The following is a 20,145-nucleotide window of genomic DNA, read 5'->3' as shown; positions in this document are numbered from 1 at the left end:
GGCATTTAAACAATGCCCAATTGGCACTAAGGGGCCTAAAGTGTGCCAAGAAAACATCCCCCACACCATTACACCACCACCACCAGCCTGCACAGTGGTAACAAGGCATGATGGATCCATGTTCTCATTCTGTTTACGCCAAATTCTGACTCTACCATCTGAATGTCTCAACAGAAATCGAGACTCATCAGACCAGGCAACATTCTTCCAGTCTTCAACTGTCCAATTTTGGTGAGCTTGTGCAAATTGTAGCCTCTTTTTCCTATTTGTAGTGGAGATGAGTGGTACCCGGTGGGGTCTTCTGCTGTTGTAGCCCATCCGTCTCAAGGTTGTGCGTGTTGTGGCTTCACAAATGCTTTGCTGCATACCTCGGTTGTAACGAGTGGTTATTTCAGTCAAAGTTGCTCTTCTATCAGCTTGAATCAGTCGGCCCATTCTCCTCTGACCTTTAGCATCAACAAGGCATTTTCGCCCACAGGACTGCCGCATACTGGATGTTTTTCCCTTTTCACACCATTCTTTGTACACCCTAGAAATGGTTGTGCGTGAAAATCCCAGTAACTGAGCAGATTGTGAAATACTCAGACCGGCCCGTCTGGCACCAACAACCATGCCATGCTCAAAATTGCTTAAATCACCTTTCTTTCCCATTCTGACATTCAGTTTGGAGTTCAGGAGATTGTCTTGACCAGGACCACACCCCTAAATGCATTGAAGCAACTGCCATGTGATTGGTTGATTAGATAATTGCATTAATGAGAAATTGAACAGGTGTTCCTAATAATGAGTGTATAACTAGGCCTAAAGGCCTTTTATCAGAGATGTTGATTTGGGTGGGACAGGGGGGTCAAAAAGCCACAAATTGCATTAGATGGGTGTGGACTACAATGTTTTGTGTGATGGTATTTGAGTGAAATACATTTCTGTTCTGCTAAAGTTTTCTGATAAGGATTCAGCATGTGGTGGTTTCAAGTTTGTTAGTGCAGTCGAGGGCAGTTTTTTCACATCACAACCTATCATTGATTTTGTTTCTGCCAAGTCATTGAATAAATAAGTTAATTATTCTAAAATGTATCTTACATTTTATTAGATTTCGTGTACTCTTGTAAAGGTTTTTACCACCTAAATATAAGGCTTTGCTGCCCCCCCCCCGGTTTTGTTGACGTTAAGTGTACTGCAGTTATAGTCAGTCCGCCTCGTCTCCGTGGTTACACACTGGCGGAAGTTATCTCAATCCACCTGTTGCACTTCGAACAGGAATAACAGCTCGAGAAATCGATTTTAACGAGTTCAGGAAAATTTTATCTAATCGAAGCGACAAGAGAAGTTCTAGAGCTAGCTTGCTGCGTTCTATTCCTGTTTCAACTTTAATGGACAAACTAAAGAAAGTTTTGAGTGGCCAAGATGGCAACAATGACGACGGCGACATATTTCAGGTAGCTAATTTTGCTAGCTAGCAAACTTCAGCCAATATTATGATTACCCTAATAGGAGCTGGCCACATTTGTGTTGTTTAGTTTAGAGTAAATTACTTTATTCCTTAGCTCTATCCTTAGTCAATAATTCTGTATCTACTTAACTATCTCGAAAGCTGACTACAGTGTAAGCAGTTATGGTTAACACAGCTGTATAGCTACCATTATATTGTATGTTGTTTATTATGTTGTGGTGTTAAAATAGGCGGCGAATCAAGCGTCCACCCTGGGCTGGGGTAATCGCATGAAGGGTTTCATTGCATGTTTCGTGCTCGGGGTGTTGTTTTCCATTTTGGTGAGTCCTCATCTCCCTCAAATTGTTTCCTCGTTGCTCTGACTGTATAATGTGTGCCAGTTAAAAAAAACAAGAATCTTTTAAAATGAAAAATAGTTTCAGGCCCTAGTGGTGCTGTGTATATGGTGGATGTTTAAATTGCTTGTGCCATCACCTGGTGACAGGGGACCTGCTTCTTGTGGATTCCACGGGTTGGTCTGATTCTGTTTGCTGTGCTGTACACACTTGGCAATATTGCCTCGCTCTGCAGGTGAGTATTAGTTTGTGTGTTCTTCTTTTACCACTCTCACTACAATAGTAAAGTGATGAAAATCGTTGGAAATAGGATATTTGGTTGGTCATCATTTTGACAAGACGCTTTATCTGACTCAGGGTTAAGATTAGGGTTCAAATTAGGTTTAGAATTAGGCATTAAAGGTTGATAGGTTACGTTTAGACAAAGGGTAGGATATTGAGGTTACATTTAAGTTCTGGTTAGGGTCAAATGTATTTAGTATCTTACCAGTGTGACTGGACACAGGTTATTTGAATAGTCTAATCTTGGAGTAACAAAAGCGTGGATTAGCTTTTCCGCATCATTTTCTGATTGTTCCGGAGATGGAAAAAGGTGCTTTTGAAAAATATGTTCATTAAAGGAAAGATCAGGGTCAAGAGTAACACTTGTGGTCCTTTGCAGTTTTTTGAGAGATGACTGTACAATTGTCAGTGTTCATTGTGAGATCTGACAGGTAAATCATGGTTTCTTGGAACCTAATATTAGCATTTCAGAGTTTAAAAGTAAAATAGGTTCTGTCATCCATGTTATGTCTAAATCAAAGGCTTCCTGGGTGGGCAATTTTAGGGCTTTGGCATGATTAATTAAAATGTACAACTGTGTTGTCGTCTGTGTAAAAATGTACATGGGGTTTCTGGGTGGGGGTTATGTGTGGATACCTGAACAGGCTTATGTTGGCATTCATGTGGGTTTTTCTAATTATATTAGATTGAAAATAAAAAAAGCCATGGTACTGTTAAACACCTTCTAACATGTATATGATGTGACAAATAATGAACGTTATGATGTTTATGTACAGCACTATGTTCCTGATGGGGCCCCTGAATCAGCTAAAGAAGATGTGTGCGAAAGAAAGAGCACTAGCTACAGCAGTTATGCTGGTAAGACCACACACACACATGGCATTGTAGAGCATTCCTAGGGAGGACTTGTTGGGGAGTGACAATGGATTTAATCCAATTTTCCCTGATCCTTAACCTGAAAATCCTGTCACTAAAACCTGCCTTACCCTAACCCTAACATTAAACATAAGCTAAAAATAGCCTAGACATTTGGAATGGATGCATTTCCCTTGGTTTATTATGTTTGTAAGGATGTGAGGATTTTCAGCCCTCAGAAGTCACTACAAGAAAGCACACGCCATTACTCTGTTAATGAATTCTCTGCTGATTCTCACCTTATAGACATGTCTGGTGCTGACTTTGTGCTCTGCTTTCTGGGTAAGTATAGTCAACAAACCCAGGATATACATATCCTGCTCCTATTACGAAAAGTTTAAATTATTCTTAAATAACTGCAGGCCAGCCCTTCTCCTCAGTTTCATTTAAAGTTCACTGCTTTTGCTATACCTCGAGCATGTCCAGAGTTTTTATTCTCTCCCTTTACAGTGGAAGAACAATGGACTTGCCTTACTCTTCTGTATTCTACAGTTTTTGGCCTTCACTTGGTAAGTCTCACACACAGACGCGTGACAATAAATGACCATAAACAAGAATTACCAAAGAATTAACTTAACTGCAACAATTCCAACACTAAATCAAAAACCATTTACTCCTAATAATCATTCGAACTCCCACCCAAATCCTAAAAATTATTTTGTTGAATTTTTGTTTTACCATTCCTTTGAGGACTTGTTTCAGACAGTCGTATTAAAGTAAGCGTGCACAGTTCCTTGAGTAATGTCATACCTTAGGGGAACACAGCAATGCATTACCAGTGAGGACCAGAATTCCTCAAACTTCATCACTTACTAAAGAGTGAAAAAGAAACCAAGGAAAATACATAATATATATATGTATGTAAGGGACTTGCTGATGTTATGGAAAATTTTATTTTCAATTCATTGTTAGTCTACTCCCCAAAAAGTCCTACCTAAGGTGTGTGTGTGTGTGTGGTGCTCACATGCCTACTGACAGCAAACACACGCCCAGAGTTGTTCTGTGCTGATGGCGTTTTGGCAGGTCTTTATTTGTAACTGAAAACAGAATAATTATGGCCATAGCTTTTAGCCTGGCTAATCGCACACGGCTAATGCAGCTAGCTTTGTTCTGTCAAGCACCTCCTTCACAGACAGGAGATGTGTATGTACACAAACACACACTCATTCACTCACAGTATCTCTTTACTCTCTCTACTTCTCTATCTTTTTCTCTTTCGATTCAATTTAAAGAGCTTATTTGGCACTGGAAACATTTGTTTACATTGCCAAAGCAAGTAGAAAAAATACATTATAAAAACAACTAAAGTGAAAAACCTCCTTTACTTTTGTCATGCCCACACACATTCACACAGATGCACGCGAACTCCCTTTATCACACACACCATTTAAATAACTTCTACAAGGACACTGCAATGCACTAAAAACACACACAAACACCGTTTAAGAGTTCTCTCATGTGTTAACTGTTTCTATAGTCAATTAAAACTCTTAGACAACCCCATGCCTAGCTCAGGTCTGTGTGTTCAATCAGTGTCTCATGCGGAACATGTAACATTGATTTCACTGTGTTGGTGACGTGTGGCTAAGCCTTTAATGTGACTGTAGGATGTCTTTTAAAAACAAAAATTGTGTTCCAGGTATGGCCTTTCCTACATTCCATTTGCGAGGTTGGTGTTTCATTACAGTGACTACAGGTCTACCTATGTCCATAGCTTTAAGCCCTTTTCACAAAGAATTAATATGGCAATAAAAAAAAAAATACATGTCAGTCCTCTCACTTGGGAGTGTTTAATGGTGTGTCTGTTTGTTTACAGGGACGCCGTTATCAAGGCATTCTCTATCTGTCTGAAGTGAGGCTGCAGTCGTTCCATGTCTCTCACCAGCTAAGCAGTTGTGATGCGTGCATGCGTGTGTGTGCTTTTGGGTCGGCTCGAGCACTCCACTCCCTGGCACACACAGACCATACAGGTGTTCTGGGCTGTTGCCCGATGACCAAGCACTCGTAACTGAATGCTTTCCAGATGAGGTGTGGGTGGGTGCGTGTGTGTGTGTGTGTGTGTGTGTGAGTGTGCGCGTGCGTGCATGTGTGTTCGCATTTGTGCATTTGGGATAAAGTTGTCTAGAGGAATCCGTTTGTGAAGGGATGCTTCGTCTTCTGCTTGTCTGAGTCCCTTTAGTGGACATTTAAATATAAGCACAAGCACATGAAGAAAAATAAGTGAACTTCTCCTTTTAAGTTCAGTGTACTTTTGCCTTAAGTGCGAAAGTACACTTCTACAAATTTAGACTTGCTCATTTTAATTTATTGTAGGAGGTCAACAGAGCAAATCTTTTAATTTCTGCATCTCTAAACCCCCGGTCCAAAACGATTCATATCTCTATCTAGGTGCCAACGTGGTCTGTCGTTACTTGTGCTTTGCAAGACATGTGTTTATTCACCTCATTCTCTGGATCATTTCAACAACTCACGTGGAAACGTGTACAGTGGAGTTTTGCACTTAATGTGTAGTGCACTTACCAGGGAGTCAATTAGTGGAGTCCACCGAGTGGCAGCTGTTAGTGGCCGTTTTTATTGTTTCATAGTTCGTACTGTACCTTTTACAGGTTTGATTTCTCATGTATTAAAGGTTTACATTGATGATTTCCATTTATTTTTTTTAAATAATTTCTAAGGATAATGAAAGGACATTCTGTCTTCAGCTTGCCCCAGTCACAAACATTTCAAATCTTATCATTGCTGTTAAGTGACTTATGTAAACTTGCTAGAGAGAAATGCCTTACTGCTGATTGCGTACATTTAGAGATGTGCTGCTTGCAATTGAATCATTGCCATTTGTATACTATACTGTTGTTACTGCTCTGAATAGCCTCTTTGCCTCTGAAACTTACAAATGTATATTTCTATTTGTGATTGTTTGGCTGCATTGTTTTAGGACTATATAATCCCCTTGTCTTATCTTGTTTGAGTGCATGTAGGTACAGGTTACTTTAATTCTGTTTATATACTTTTCAAATATTTTTATACTATCTTGAATGTAAGATTCAACACTAATATTTCAATGTGTAATGATTATTCAGGCTAGTAATGCATAAATCAGTCATTATTATTTAGTTGTGTATGAAACAGATCTTAAAACAGAAATAAATTAATAAAACGTGCATATTATGCAGTGTGCCCTTACATTGCAGAGATAGTAGTGACATCTGTTTAACCTTGGCTTTGTATGTTCTGATGGTGTCACCAGCAGAAACACACATTCCTGGTACAAAAGGTCCAAGGCGTGTGTCATGGGAATACGGGTGGGTGGGTTTACCTGTGCTTTGCTTCCACCTTTTGATATTTGCCTCGCGTTCGGTTAATGACGCTCCTTTATGCGTTTTAAGTCGATAAAGCCCCTAATCTCCGCGCTCCGCCCGCGGCTGATTAAAAATCTGTCACCGCAACGCACACGGCTGCAGCTGCAAGCGCACAGGGCCGCCACCAGCAGCCCGCGGGGATCGGGTGTCGCTATACAAGCCCTTTTGAGCATTTACCGTATCTTCTTGCTCTTCCCTCCTCGGGTGGCCCTCGTGATGCCAAGGAAGGAATCGCAGCTCTTCGACTGTGCACAAATAGGTTTAAGCAACACAATTTGGCTATAAACAACAGGTTTCATTAGTATTATCAAAAACGATATGGGCTCTGAACCCTCGTGCATCAGACTCGAGTTAAATGTTTTGGGAATGACTTTCTCTCTTACTGCTTTATTTAAAAAAAAAAAAAACTCAATTTCCCTGTTGTTGGGAGGGTTGGGAGTTGCAATGTTACAGGGTTGAAGTAATGTTCTAACGTTAGCAAAGGAGGTAAAACAAAAATATATATAAAACATGTCTATATCAATTAGGGTCACGGGCAAAAAAAGGTTTGGAAACAACTGATCTAAACGCTAAGTCTGTCTGGTTCCATGCCATTTTAAGATCAGTGGTACATCATTAACCTCAGTCAACCACGGATAATGATTTAGATAATTAGGACACAGGCCCAAGACTGTGACGTTTTGTGGAATTGTCATTAGCCTATTTGAACAGAAAAGCCTATCGTTGAGCCCGCACCTTCACTGGCCATGGTTCTGAAAGTGTTTACATTTGAGTCATTTAACTGACGCTTTTTAAGGGCGATTTACAGTTAATCCTAAAATAGCTAGGTGAGACAAACTCACTATCGAAAGTGACGCAAATGATAAAATACTGGTATGATATTTCAATCCAACATGAAAGAGACGGTAGCCTGGTAATTCTGAGGTATTTTGACCGTATAAACCCCTAAAATGTTTAAGGAAATTAAAGAAAGCGGACACACATCGCTTGTAAGTAGAAGGCCTACATATGCTAATTTAACTTTTACCCTGAGAGTGAAGAAGCCTTTAAGAATGTTTCTTCAAAAATGTGGACGATAGTGTAATGTTAGATATACTGTGGCTCCGAATATCCTCCGGTGTTGGGGTTATGTCCTCTTTAGGCCTATTCATAGCCAGAAGGATTTTGCAGTGCAGATCACCCGGGGTTCTCGGAAGCTTTTTAAGTTGATCTTTAAGGAACTTAAAAGATCTACCCATTGTTAAACCTCTGTTTAGGTACATGAGACAGTTCGAGATGAGATTAAACATTTTAGAATATTTTGTTGCGCAACTGCTGATTGAAGAAGGGGCATTCAGATCAAGAAATAAAGGCGAGCGCCGACAGGCCTAGCGGTTTCATGGTTACTGTGCCTCCGCAATGATGTGTTAAAAGTTTGAAACAAAGTTGACACTTATCAATTGTTGTAGCAAACCAGTGCCACGAAATCAAAAGACAGGTTGCAGTTTGTGATTTTATGGATATTCATATCCAGCCATCGATCCGCACTGTGATGCAAAAGGCTGCTTGGCTGAATACAACGAAGGCGCATTGTTCTGATTGGCTAAATTGACCAGTCTCGTCGCAAGACTTCGGTAAATATTTGACAGGTTGTGTCTTGGAAAACCCAGTCGACAGACGCTCTATAACGGCACGGTTCAGATCCGCATACTTCCGTTACAGAACACTAAGACCGTCTCGTCTTACTATCTGAAACTACTTTAATACGTTTATTCATTACAACTACTTAACCCACCATCCCCTGCTCCATTCCCTCTCGGATTGTCCACCATGCATTTAATTAATTTATTTTTATTCCTATATACATTATATTTTGTAAATGCCCAAAAAGATAGTACGTTACCTGTAACTCTTTCCCTTTCCTTCTCTCTCTCTCTCTTTCCCTCTCTCTCTCTCTCTCTCTTTCCCTCTCCCTCCCTCCCTCCTTCTCTTTCCCTCTCCCTGACAGATCCACGCCGTATAAACGGTCAATTAGTGACAGTTAATCACATGACAGGCCGGCCGAACCTGCCTTAGTGCTCTGCACGGTTGTGGCATCGATTGATTTTCAACCGCAGCATATCAACATCATGGCAAAACCCCCACATGAGAAATAATTTGTGGCATCTAAATTTTACCGACTCCAAATCAATTTTTTGCTCTGTTTCTTTCAGCACTTACTGAAGGAGATTTAATTAGGTCTCGGTTTTGTTTTACTTTATTTCCAACTTTCCTCATAGAAAACAGTCTTATTTAAAAGTAGGCTATATAGCCTTCCTCCACGTTCAGGACCCAAAATGAAGGTTGAGGGTTTGGTTGAAAGTAGCGACAGGGCTGGGGTTAAGACAGGGGGTACCGCCGGCCCTGGTCCGGCTAGCCAGTGCTGTATCTCGCGATTGCTAAGCGTGGTGGAGAGTGAGCTGCAAGCGGGGAGAGAGAAGGGCGACCCCACAGAGAAGCAGCTAAAGGTGACGCTCGAGGAAGCGGAGCTGTGGGGAAAGTTCAACGAAGTCACCAACGAGATGATCGTCACCAAGAGCGGCAGGTGAGCTCGAGAGGATGTGAGAGTCAAATTCCTTATTGATTCCCAAAAGGAAATTTGTTGAGGAGAAAAGATTTACAGACTAACACGCAGAAAACACCAAATGCAAGTTTGGTTATTTAATCACCCATGAGATCTAATCACCTACGTTTGCTGATTATTGGGGAATGATTTAGCCCATGAAGGAACCCATGGAGAATAATTAAATCCCTTTCATTCCATGTCCCGACTTTTCTATATTAGAAAATATGAAATATGAAAAATTACATCAGAGGGATTTGTATTAGTTACCTAACTTGTAGAAGTTGCTTCCAAAACGTATAGGCCTATTTGTCTATTGTTCGGGAACATTTTTAATTATGCTAAATAGCTAAATCATTCGGATTTCTTAACCTTTAGGCCTAGATCTATAGCCTATTATGTGATTAAAGTAATACCATTCTATAGAGGCTATCTACTCTATTCAATAATTGTCTATTGAGTAATATTCATTATTAAACAATAGGCAAACAACATTATTTTGCTTCCTTAAAAGTGTAATGGTTATTAAAGGTGATTTTGTTTCATCATAGTTTTTTGTGTTGGCAGTGTAGCTTAAACGTTTGCCTTGCCTATGAGAATATATATTTATTTATGTAAATTTTTATATTAAGTTCTGAACACATATTATCGTCAAACTTATTAAACATTTTTAAAAAATAACATTTTTCAATTTTTTTTTCAAATATACTTTTCCGCTGCTCTCACGCGTTGAGGGGCGGCTTGACCGGTCTAGCGCGCACGGTAGTGGCAGGTCAGTTCACCTGGTGGGCGTCTGTGTCCATTTTCATGTTCTCTACTTCAGATCTTGTTTTTAATTGGAAAAAACTAAAATATTATAAAGTGAAAAGTCAGAACGTTTTTCCGAGTTGAATATTGCGGGTGTATAATTTTGTTGGTGACCAAAAATACCAGCAGGGATAGAAAAACAAGGAGCATTTCACCTTGTGAAGAGGAATAAGGCTATTCTCAGCTTATGGTAGCCTATAGGTTTGGTGTACAGTACCAGCATAACTAAATGTATAATCTGTGTGTGCGTTTGTAAATTGTGTGCCTATGTGGGTTCTAGGCGGATGTTCCCGGTGCTGAAAGTCAGTGTGTCAGGTCTGGACCCCAATGCCATGTACAGCTTCCTGCTGGACTTCCTACCAGCAGACAGTCACCGCTGGAAGTATGTTACTGGAGAGTGGGTGACGGCGGGTAAACCGGAGCCTCCCGGTAACAGCTGTGTGTACATCCACCCAGACTCACCCAACTTCGGTGCCCACTGGATGAAGGCACCAGTGTCTTTCAGTAAGGTCAAACTCACCAACAAGCTCAACGGAGGTGGACAGGTAGAGCATGCATACACACTTGTTTTGACCAAGATTGATACCCAGCGGGCAGTTTAGGTAGTCAGCGATCCACATTTCAGTCACAGCTAAACTGTGTTTGTGTGTGTGTGTGTGTTTGTGTGTGTGTGTGTGTGTGTGTGTGTTTGTGTTGTTCAGGCTCCTCTCACCTCAATGTGGAAGCTGTGAGAGCATTGCAGTCTGTGCAGGTCATCAAGGCAGAGGATACATGCATTTAGCACTCCAACACACACACACACCGATTTACTGTTAACTTAATTTACTGGTAATTGACTTGGTTAGTTAGTTAATCGTGCAAGTTTTTGAATTAAAGGGATTGAGTGTTCAGTGTTCTCAGAAAACCCCTATGGCTAACACCCACAGGCGCGTGCACACACACATTCACTCTTATTTAAGACCTGCAATGTTTCAGGCCAAAAACCCAGCAGTATATTCCGTACCTCTAAAATGTCATGGAGTTTGTCAATTATTTAAAAAAATCGACCAGAAACCTAAAAATATTTTACTAAATTGCAACAGAAGAATTATGTTCCCGACTGTTCTCCTCTGCCAGGAGACTGCTATTCACTCTCAATTTTCTTTTCTCCGGTCATCTTACTCTCTGTGGTTAGTTCACCGAGGACCATCTACCTATACCCCCCCCCCCCATAGAGCAGTCCTTCAGTCATGGATCTTTTGATAAGCCTTGTCTATCGTCTGTTTTCTGTTTGTTCTGCCGAAAAGCGAAACATCAAGTGTGCACTTATACAATTACTGCTCAGCTTAGGGTCCCTCTCCTTGCCAACTTCACCTGTGTGGCCCCTGTAACCACGGGAACCAGATAAACGGCTCTTAATTGTCTCTCTGAGGTTTAATGCACTTCCTGTTGAGAGCTGCCCACTCCAGGAGGCTCTCCAGGGGCCACGACACAGACGCGCACGCGCATATGAACACACTTACCGATGTGACTCTGCCAAAATTATTGATGGTATTCACATGAACCCCTAACCCAAACAAACATAAATACACACACATAAACATATACACACACACCTCTCCTGCTGGCAGGAAATGTGGTGTTGGCATTGCGTCCAGTGAAGCAGAGCCGTGGCATAATGAAATAATTGCAGTGGTTAGTTGTACATTATGGTAATTACCTGTGTTTTTTTGACTATGCGAAATTAATTTATCCATCAGTCCTTCAGATGTTTTATAGCGAGAGGGGGGAGGCAAAAACAGCATATTTAAAAAGCCCACACACACTCCATTTAGACCACATGCACACACCAACAAAAACAACACACACACAGACTCAAGAGGCCTGGGCAGATGGTTGGTGTGAGAGGTGAAGCCAAGCTCCCAATCAGAATAAAAAACAGTTTGTTTTGTTCTCTTGCTGAGGGCTGTAATTGGTTAATTGGTGGCATGAGGGATTGAGAAAAAGAAGTAGAGAGAGAGACTAAATGTAATTCTAAAATGAACAGGAATAAATAACTAATATTCTAAAGACAGTAAGGACTCTTCTTAATATCAAAATTTAGTTTGGTCTTTTAAATATCTCCCTCAAATTGATTGAATTCCGTCTTCTCTCCTCTAACCTATCTCTCTTGTTCTCCTCTTTCTCTTTCACTCCCTCCCCATCCCTCTTTCCTTCAGATCATGTTGAACTCCCTCCATAAGTACAAGCCTCAGCTTCACATCGTCAGAGTGGGCGGCAACCACCGCATGGTCACCAACATCTCCTTCAGCGACACACAGTTCATTGCTGTTACAGCCTACCAAAACGAAGAGGTGTGGCACGCTCAAACACTGCCAACTTCAGGGTTTCCCAAATCTCTCCTTAGGCCTCCCCAAACATTTTACATTTTTGTTTGGTTTAGGGTTGAAACCAAAATGTGAAATGTGTAGGGCCCAAAATAACCATGAACCTCAAGAACAGTTCCAGACCGGAGAGATTTAGAAAACCCTGGCCAATTTGACAGATTGAGGCACTACTGCTATGTAATGTCAACTGTCAACGTATAAAGTGCCATAATCCAATTTACAGTTGAACGTCTTGACAAAGCCTTGTTGGTGTTTGAATTAGTGACTGTGCTTCTTTCCCTTTGAAGATCACTGCCCTGAAGATCAAGTACAACCCCTTCGCTAAGGCTTTTCTGGATGCCAAAGAGAAGTAAGGCCTCCATTGTGCCAGCTATGTTAACAACTTCCATCAAGATATTGCTTTGATATCAATGCATGTTAAAAATTGTCCCACAATAGTATCACTGCGGGCTAGTGTTAGCTCCTGAAGCGGTAGGTGATTAGCGGGTGGTTATTAGCTGTTTAAAACCTAGTTCACCACCTTTGTGTGAGGCGTATTTGAGAGGCAGTGTGAAGTGTGCGAGAGAAACTGGAGCTCCTAACACAGACTTCAGTATGACACTACCTTACAGTAGAGGTTTACGCATACTTGCTAACATAATTAGCATGTCTCACATGAGTCTCTACACTGTTGTACCTCTTGCAGTCATGTAGCCAGCTAGCTCACTAGCAAGCAAAGTATTAACATTGCTAAATAGCTAACTAGCTTACTATTTAAATATTATCTTGCAGAAACCACCCGAAGAGTCCATTGGAGTCCCCCTTTGATAGCCATGTGGGGATTCAACACTGTGAGTGGGCCTTCATAATGAGTTAGATTAAAATGTAGTTATTTAAATCTGCTAATGAACAGTAATATTGTTATTGTAATAATGTTTAAAGCATAAAAGGTTTCTTCCTTCCATAGGTGGCTGGTTTATGTCTAACCCAGACTCTCTGTGTTCGGGCGGGGGTCCTAATTTTGCCTACAGCGGGGGTCTGCCTCTTACCTCCCCTCGCGGGTACAAACATTACCACCCCAGGCCAGCCCCCTACCCCCCATCGTACCTGTCGCATGTCTCACACACTTCAGGTGAGACAGCCATCGTTCCATTACATCAGACATTTTGTTTATTTTTTAGTAGACACTTTTACCCAGAGTGACTCACAGCAGTGAGTCCTTCTAGTTCCCCGCGGGACTCAAACTCGCAACCCATCTCACACTCCCTTTTCCACACCTCTCCGGATTGGAAAAACAAACTAATGACTTCACCCTGCTTAACCTGCCTCCCATCTCTGCCCCATCCTGATTTCCAACCCGCCTCCAGTCTCTCTGTCTGAGGGGCTACAGGTGTTGTCTGGGGGCCCCGAAGGCTGGTCGCCCCCTGCCCCCCCCCCTGCAGCCTTGCCTGTGACGTCACCCTCGTCACTCCCGTCCACCAATAGCAGCAGGTAAACATCGATATAGCATTAGTTTCCTCGTGGTTTATTTCTAGAGTTTTAGATTATAAAGCAAGGTGTTTTTGTGTCCTCAGTCAGTACCCGTGTCTGTGGACAGTCGGGTGTACAGATGGAAGTCCCTCTTCTCCCTGCTCCCAGCTTCATGGACCAATCAACAGTGAAAGCCACTCACAACCACCCAATCATGTCCGGCTGGGCGGGCCCAGTTGGCCGCCTGTTTCCACCAATTCCTTCTGAAAAGTATTTGATTGGTCAAGGCCCCCGTGTGGATGATCCGTAGTCCTGGGAGCCAGCACCAGACGGCCCATTGTTAACCCTCCATGTTAGATAATGTGTGCACATATAATGCCATACAAATGAGTGAATGTGCCTAAAAGAAACGTAAACACTTGTATGCTTTTCTGTTCGCTTTCAAATGTTGACGTACGTTTCATGTCTATGGTTCAGGCCGGAGAGATTATCAAGGTTAAACTCTGGTCATGACCGATGTAAAACTTGCCAGCCTTACTTATAATGTGTGTTTGTAACCAAGTGGGAATTTATCACGTGCGACTGGGAAAGATCCACTTCAACAGCCCCCCAACTGATCCCTGAGCTCAAAACTTTGCCCTACATGGTGACTTCTGATGTCACCTACCAGAGATATTACCTTAATGACACCATTGTTCGCTGCAAAACATTGTTTTAAAAAGTTATGTATTTATAAAATGTTAAACCTGTATCTTTAGATATGGTTTTTAACATGTGTTTTTAGATAATGGTTGATGCAGCTCCTTGCCCAATTTGCATTTGTCAGTGAGTTCAAAGCACAAGATAAGGGGTGTGAATGAATGAATTACTGACTTCCCTCCTTGTCATTTCCCACCCACTTGATTATGCATGCAGCATTAATATGCAGGAGTAATAACTATCTGAAACTACAGTACAAAAAACATGTATTATGTCTGCCTTCATTTTGTAAGCTGATAATTGCTGTTGTAATGAAAATAAACATTGGCCTATCAGTAAGGTTTTGTTCTGCTGGGTGTTTGTGTGATAACGACTCTTGGCATTGGGTAAGCACTGGCATACGAGTTGACAAGATGAATTAACTTTTCTTTTTTAACGACAATGTAAGTCTCTAATGCAGACACGGACGAAATGCTTTACAATTACTTAGGGTTCAGTTTAATCTGTTTGGTGAAGATCAGTATTATAGAGTGATTAGCAAAGAAGAATGCAACCGCTGCATATGTCAGCTTGATGAGAAATATCCTTTACTTTTCTATTGTACAATTTGCAACACTTCAGTGACAGTTAGAATAAAGGCTAACTAGTTTAAGGAACTAGCACATGGAAACGGATGAAGATGCCCAGCACTGATGCACCTGATTCAACCACGGTCCACTGTGATGGGTTGAACTACAGAGCAGATCTGAAGTCATAGTTCTGTGACTGTTCAGCCCTTAAGACAACATTATAATAATGTTGTGGCACTTTATCAGCTTCCTCCTAAATACAAAGAGGTAAACTCCGCCTCCAGCATGTGTTCTTTGTGGGTGGGTTCTAAGTCTGGCCAGGTGACCAAGTGATCATCGCCGAGTGTCTTCCACCAAGGCAGGCGGCCAGCCTGGAGTAAGGCATTGTGGGATTGCCGGGCGCGGGCGGCCACGGGGCCGGAACGGCTCCTGAAAACCTGGCAGTCAGTTGCTGTGGCGGCACTGAGAGAGGGGGCATCTAAGACAGAGAGGTAGTTGAAGAGAGTGAGAACAATGGATGAAGAGAGGAAGAGTGAGAGATAGCAAAGGGGAGAGATGTTTGTGTGTGTGTGTGTGTGTGTGTTACATACTCAACAATAGTTCCAGGTCGGTGTTAATCTGGGCCAGCAGGGCGTTTGTGTGTGTATGTTCTCTCCTGTCTGCCTCTCTCCCCTGTAGATGCTGAAGCAGCAAGGCTTGGGTCTGATCATGGAGCTCCCTACTGCCCTCTGGAGACACCACATGGGACTACACACAGATCAATTGAACACATCAGACACAAATCACATTAACATACTCACACATTGGTTCTTCTATCTTTATGAAGACCAGCAATTGACTACCTGCTTAAAAAGTTCTTTACAAACCTAACCCCCCCAAATTTTTTATATTTAACCCTAAACCTAACACTCGTTCCTATCACTGAACCTGATCCATAAAACCTAAACCTAACCATGATCTCCAACCCTAATTATAATTTTTACCCCAAACCTAATTCAAAAACAGCCTTTTCCCTTGTGTTCCTTGTTTCATTTTCCTTGTGGTTATTATGAGGCCCCAGCAGGGCAGTAACATCAAAACAGACACACACAGGGCAACATCCTGACTCACTGGGTGCAGGGCAATGTATTCTTCCACATCTCTCTTCAGCTCCGCCCTACGACTGTCAGTTAAACCCAAAAGACCAATCCAGGGAGTGAGGGAGGGAATGGCTTTTTCAGTTCGCCGCCTCTTCAGGAAGCGAAGGACCTAAAAGTGATGGATGGAATCATAAAAATGTTTCTGACCTGGATTATGTTTTATAGACTCTGGACTCAGCCCACATGCCTTTATTAATTATTAGAACTTGTAATCTTAAAAAATGTTCACCCAGCACAGCCAGAATAGGACTGGTCACTCCTCCGAGCCTGGTTCCTCTCTTGTTTTTCTTAGCCACTATGCTTCAACGCTGTTGTTGTTTGCTCCTTGTGGCTTAAGGCTGGGTGTTGTGTAAAAGCATTTCGTGATAACTGCTGATGTGAAAAGGGCTTCATAAATCAATTTGATCAATTGATTTGACGGTAGCGCCTTTGCAAAACACAGAGGTTTTTCTTTGAACTACAGCGTAATCTGGAGAGCTATCACTACCGGTTTTCAAGCCACCAAGGGGAGCCCAGAGCAAGCACGTGTGACTGTGTGTCCTTACCGCTCTCTGCAGGACCACAGCAGCCCTGTGTCTTGTGATCGCGTTTCTCCGAAGCTGGATATTCCGTCTCTCTCGTCGGCCTCGCCACACTCTCTGGATTCGTATGGCAGCCTGTCTCTCAACCTCTCCAAGGTACTGCTGTACCTGACCTACACGAACACACACGCCTCGTATTTCTTTCCTTGCAGGGACCAGAAAACGAAAGATCCATACATTCTAATCGTACCCTTAACCTAACCCAAACCTCGCTGACCAAAAATGTGACCTAAACTTAAACCTAAATGTGGATCACATGCACATATGCAAATACACACAAGGGATGTAGGGGGCTATTTCCAAAACAATCCGGCAGAACTTTGCTTGGCTCGGTGTGTGTGTGTACCTGGAGGCAGTAGGTGCAGTAGCTGTAGCTGTTTCTGATGGAACTCTCTCCTGGCTCTCTGTCTCCTCAAACACACCTGAAGTCTCAGCTCCTCCTCAGAGCGTTTAGCCTGAGCCTGCTGCTCTCTCCTTAGCCGACGCTCCCTACACACACACACACACACACACACACACACACACACACACACGAGTGCTGGTTTTACTATCAAAGTGAGGACTGGCAATGTAGTACCATGAAACAAGAACATGTTCTAACCCTAACTTGTTTGGAAAGGAGGACCTGCCAAACAACTCACTTTGCTTTTTTTTCCTTGTTTTAATATACTGGTGTGGATAGTAAAACAGGACCACACACATGAACCTCTGAAAAACCTCTCCAGCAAGAGCAGGTACACACACACACACAAACACACCTGAAGCTCCTTTGCAGTGAGCTGACAGCTCGGGGGAGGCTCTTTACTCTCCTTCTAGTCTGAAAGGACCTCCATGCTGCCTGGATAACACACGCTGCTCTCACACACTCCTTCGGCCACTCCTGCAAAACAGGCAGTGTGCAAAACAGGCAGTGTGTGAAACATATGCACAAATATGTTCAAACTTGTGCACACACACACATCCTGCCTCTATCTTTTACCTCTCTGTGTTCAGCTGGTTTAGAAACTTTTCTTTGCAGCAGCTTTATCAGCTGATCCACTTCCTCATCCAAGCCACGGCCCCTCCACTCGTGACCAACCATGCCTTCTAACCCTGTGCCAAATATAAAACATGACAAAAATATACCATTCATAAAAAAAATTTAAAAAAAATTAAAACAACTGTACGTCCCAAACAGTTTAAAAATATATAAAGGAACCCCAACATTTAGGATAAAAAAAAAACATGAGAAATGGACTGAATCATAAAATAGGTGACCTGAAAAGACAAATCAAAAATTTACATTAAGGTATTTCATTTCTCATTGAATACATTCTGCATAAATACACTTTGTGTATTTGCATACATAAATACTTTTACAGGGCCTTCGGAAAGTATTCACTCATTCAACTTCTCGACTTTCTTATGTTAACTGATTCAATACATATATTCTCCCATCAATCTACACACAATACCTGATAATAGCAAAGCAAAAACAAGGTTTTAGAAATCTGCACCAATTTATTGAAGATGAGAAACGTAAATGTCTCATGTACACATGATACTCCAAATGTAGTCTTTTCATCACCCTAGAGATGTCTCTACTACTTGATTGGAATCCACCTGTGGTAAATTCAATTGATTTCACATGATTTATAAAGGCAGACATCTGTCTACATAAGGTCCCACACTTCATAGTGCTTTCGCACATAAAACATAACCTGAGAATCCCCCCACCAAGCTAACCTGGTCCCCTGACCTTTAAATCTCTGGATGATGAACTGTAGGGCTGAGTCTTGTTGCTGTGCAACCAGGAGGAGGATCCTTATTGCGGCCCTTCCCACAGTAGGGTCTGAGGTGTTAGCCATTCGGTACACAACGTCATCCAACATCACAGACAAAGGGTCTTTCTTCAAATCCGCTACTAAATCACTACGGAGATAAAGCATGGTAATATGTATTTGGTTGTGTGTGTTGGTGTACAGGTATGACTGCCTGTAAAACAATTATGTGGGAGAAAAAATGTGGGCTAGTTGTTGCTTGTTCCTACAAGGAAAATAACTATTTTATATATTATGTCCCCAGAAAACTAGTAAAAAAAAAAACAGTGTGTGTTTTGACATTTTACCTGTTTGCTGAGAGAAGCTGATGCCACAGCAACACACACACAGCTCCGACTCTCTCCTCCTCACTCATGAGGATCCTCTCATAGTGGTCAGACAGAAGGACTGGAGACCGAGAGAGATAGCAAGAAAAAGGAAAAAAGGGAGGGAGAGGAAGACAAAAAGGGAAGTGGGAGCGAGTTAAAGGAAGAGAAACATAGGGAGAGGAGAAAATGTGTGAAAGATAAAACAAACTTAACAACCCTGGTATCCAGACACAAAGGGAAATCAAGAACATTATTACAGAAACGCATTATTACAGAAAAAAATCAATACTTTTTTGGTCACTACATGAATCCATGGTGGTATTTTCTTGTTAAATATATATACCCTTGAATGAGTATTTGTGTCAAAACGTTTGACTGGTACTGAACAGAGTACTGCGTAATAGATCTCACCTTGTGTGGCCAGGTGACCATGGGCTTTCAGAAGCCAACACACAGAGTCCATGACCTTCTTGAAGAGACGAAACATATCAGGCTGCCCATTCTCCTATAGGGAGATTATGTCAATAGACATAATTATAATATTTGTGTTTGGGGTCTTTCCAAACTGTAAATGTTATGTCCCTTACCGCCAGAGCTCTGTTCATCAGACGATTGGCCAAAGACAACAGGCTGTCGGTGACGGATGGGAGAAGCTTCGTATGGAAGGCTTCGGAGTGTCTGCCCAGGTTCACACCCACACAGCAGGAGCTAGAAAGCAATGCATATAAATATGCACAGAGAAATACATGCTCAAATTTCTACATATTTATATCCCATCTTTAACTTCTATACTGGCCTTGAAGAATTGCCGGAAGATAAACATTGTCTATTGGTAATATCTAGGGACAGTTGCTTGCGTTAGTACAGAGAAACAGTCAACAGACTATAATTTTGCTGGAGCGCACAGATAACGTTTAAAATCGTACCTGAGAATTTCAGCCAACGATGTGGCTGTAGCGTAACCTCCTTCAACTTTGGCGTAGTTCAATTTTAGTGCGTCTTCTGCGCAGTACTGAAGTATGCCATGCCTGAACAAGTCGTTTTTGAACGCACCCAAATCTCTGTCGTCTTGGGCAGATCTCCTATTCATAATATCTTTCGAAAAATAAATCATAATTTTTGTTTATTCAAACAACACTTTTTGCATAATTGAAAGATGCTGTATTTCTAACAAATTTACCTTGTAATTTCGAGAGAATTTGAGTAACCTTCTGCTCAGGTTTTACATTTGTGCTCGCGACTAGTTCCTGTAGCCCGCCATCGGTATCTTTTATAAGCGGATTCATGGTGCTCGTTGTCAAGTATTCTCGTTTTCTTAATTATTAAAACATATAGAAATTGAATAGCTCGATATATTCATCTTCTTTGAGACCACAGACGTGATTAAATCTAACTCTATTCGTGCCTCCATCCAGGACCAAAGAAGCTTTATTCGTTTCTACAGCAACACCCCTAACCACTACGTCACTAATCTGCGACAAGTTA

General features: G+C 41.8%; 3 protein-coding genes across 4 annotated transcripts; 2 read left to right on the top strand and 1 right to left on the bottom strand.

Moving 5' to 3' along the window:
* The first annotated feature begins 745 nt into the window (after positions 1-745).
* On the top strand, positions 746-6,196 carry sft2d2b (SFT2 domain containing 2b). Its single transcript, XM_010886114.4, has 8 exons — positions 746-1,436; positions 1,681-1,770; positions 1,935-2,020; positions 2,844-2,925; positions 3,229-3,264; positions 3,433-3,491; positions 4,622-4,651; positions 4,799-6,196. Exons 1-8 carry the CDS (start codon positions 1,371-1,373, stop codon positions 4,836-4,838), a joined length of 489 nt encoding a protein of 162 aa, XP_010884416.1. The 5' UTR covers positions 746-1,370; the 3' UTR covers positions 4,839-6,196.
* Positions 6,197-7,169: 973 nt separating this feature from the next.
* tbx19 (T-box transcription factor 19) lies at positions 7,170-14,578 on the top strand. 2 transcript variants are annotated; one of them, XM_010886116.3, is made up of 9 exons: positions 7,170-7,330; positions 8,329-8,904; positions 10,010-10,274; positions 11,928-12,062; positions 12,383-12,444; positions 12,867-12,925; positions 13,106-13,206; positions 13,442-13,565; positions 13,649-13,765. In XM_010886116.3, exons 2-8 carry the CDS (start codon positions 8,657-8,659, stop codon positions 13,526-13,528), a joined length of 957 nt encoding a protein of 318 aa, XP_010884418.2. In that variant the 5' UTR covers positions 7,170-7,330; positions 8,329-8,656; the 3' UTR covers positions 13,529-13,565; positions 13,649-13,765. The 2 variants fall into 2 exon arrangements, with proteins under 2 accessions (XP_010884418.2, XP_010884417.2); XM_010886115.3 differs by having other exon boundaries at positions 7,174-7,330; positions 13,042-13,206; positions 13,649-14,578.
* Positions 14,579-14,808: 230 nt separating this feature from the next.
* Positions 14,809-20,117, bottom strand: iqcb1 (IQ motif containing B1). Its single transcript, XM_010886117.3, has 13 exons — positions 19,841-20,117; positions 19,587-19,755; positions 19,248-19,368; positions 19,072-19,165; positions 18,640-18,739; positions 18,271-18,443; positions 17,512-17,624; positions 17,291-17,412; positions 16,879-17,021; positions 16,497-16,645; positions 15,923-16,060; positions 15,403-15,559; positions 14,809-15,290 (listed from the first exon to the last, which is right to left on the bottom strand). The coding sequence occupies exons 1-13, from the start codon at positions 19,944-19,946 to the stop codon at positions 15,055-15,057; spliced, it is 1,821 nt and encodes a 606-aa protein (XP_010884419.2). The 5' UTR covers positions 19,947-20,117; the 3' UTR covers positions 14,809-15,054.
* Between the last annotated feature and the right edge of the window lie 28 nt (positions 20,118-20,145).

Source organism: Esox lucius, chromosome 22 (assembly GCF_011004845.1).
Source record: "Esox lucius isolate fEsoLuc1 chromosome 22, fEsoLuc1.pri, whole genome shotgun sequence".
Lineage (NCBI taxonomy): Eukaryota > Metazoa > Chordata > Actinopteri > Esociformes > Esocidae > Esox > Esox lucius.
This window is presented reverse-complemented; position numbering and strand designations above follow the sequence as displayed.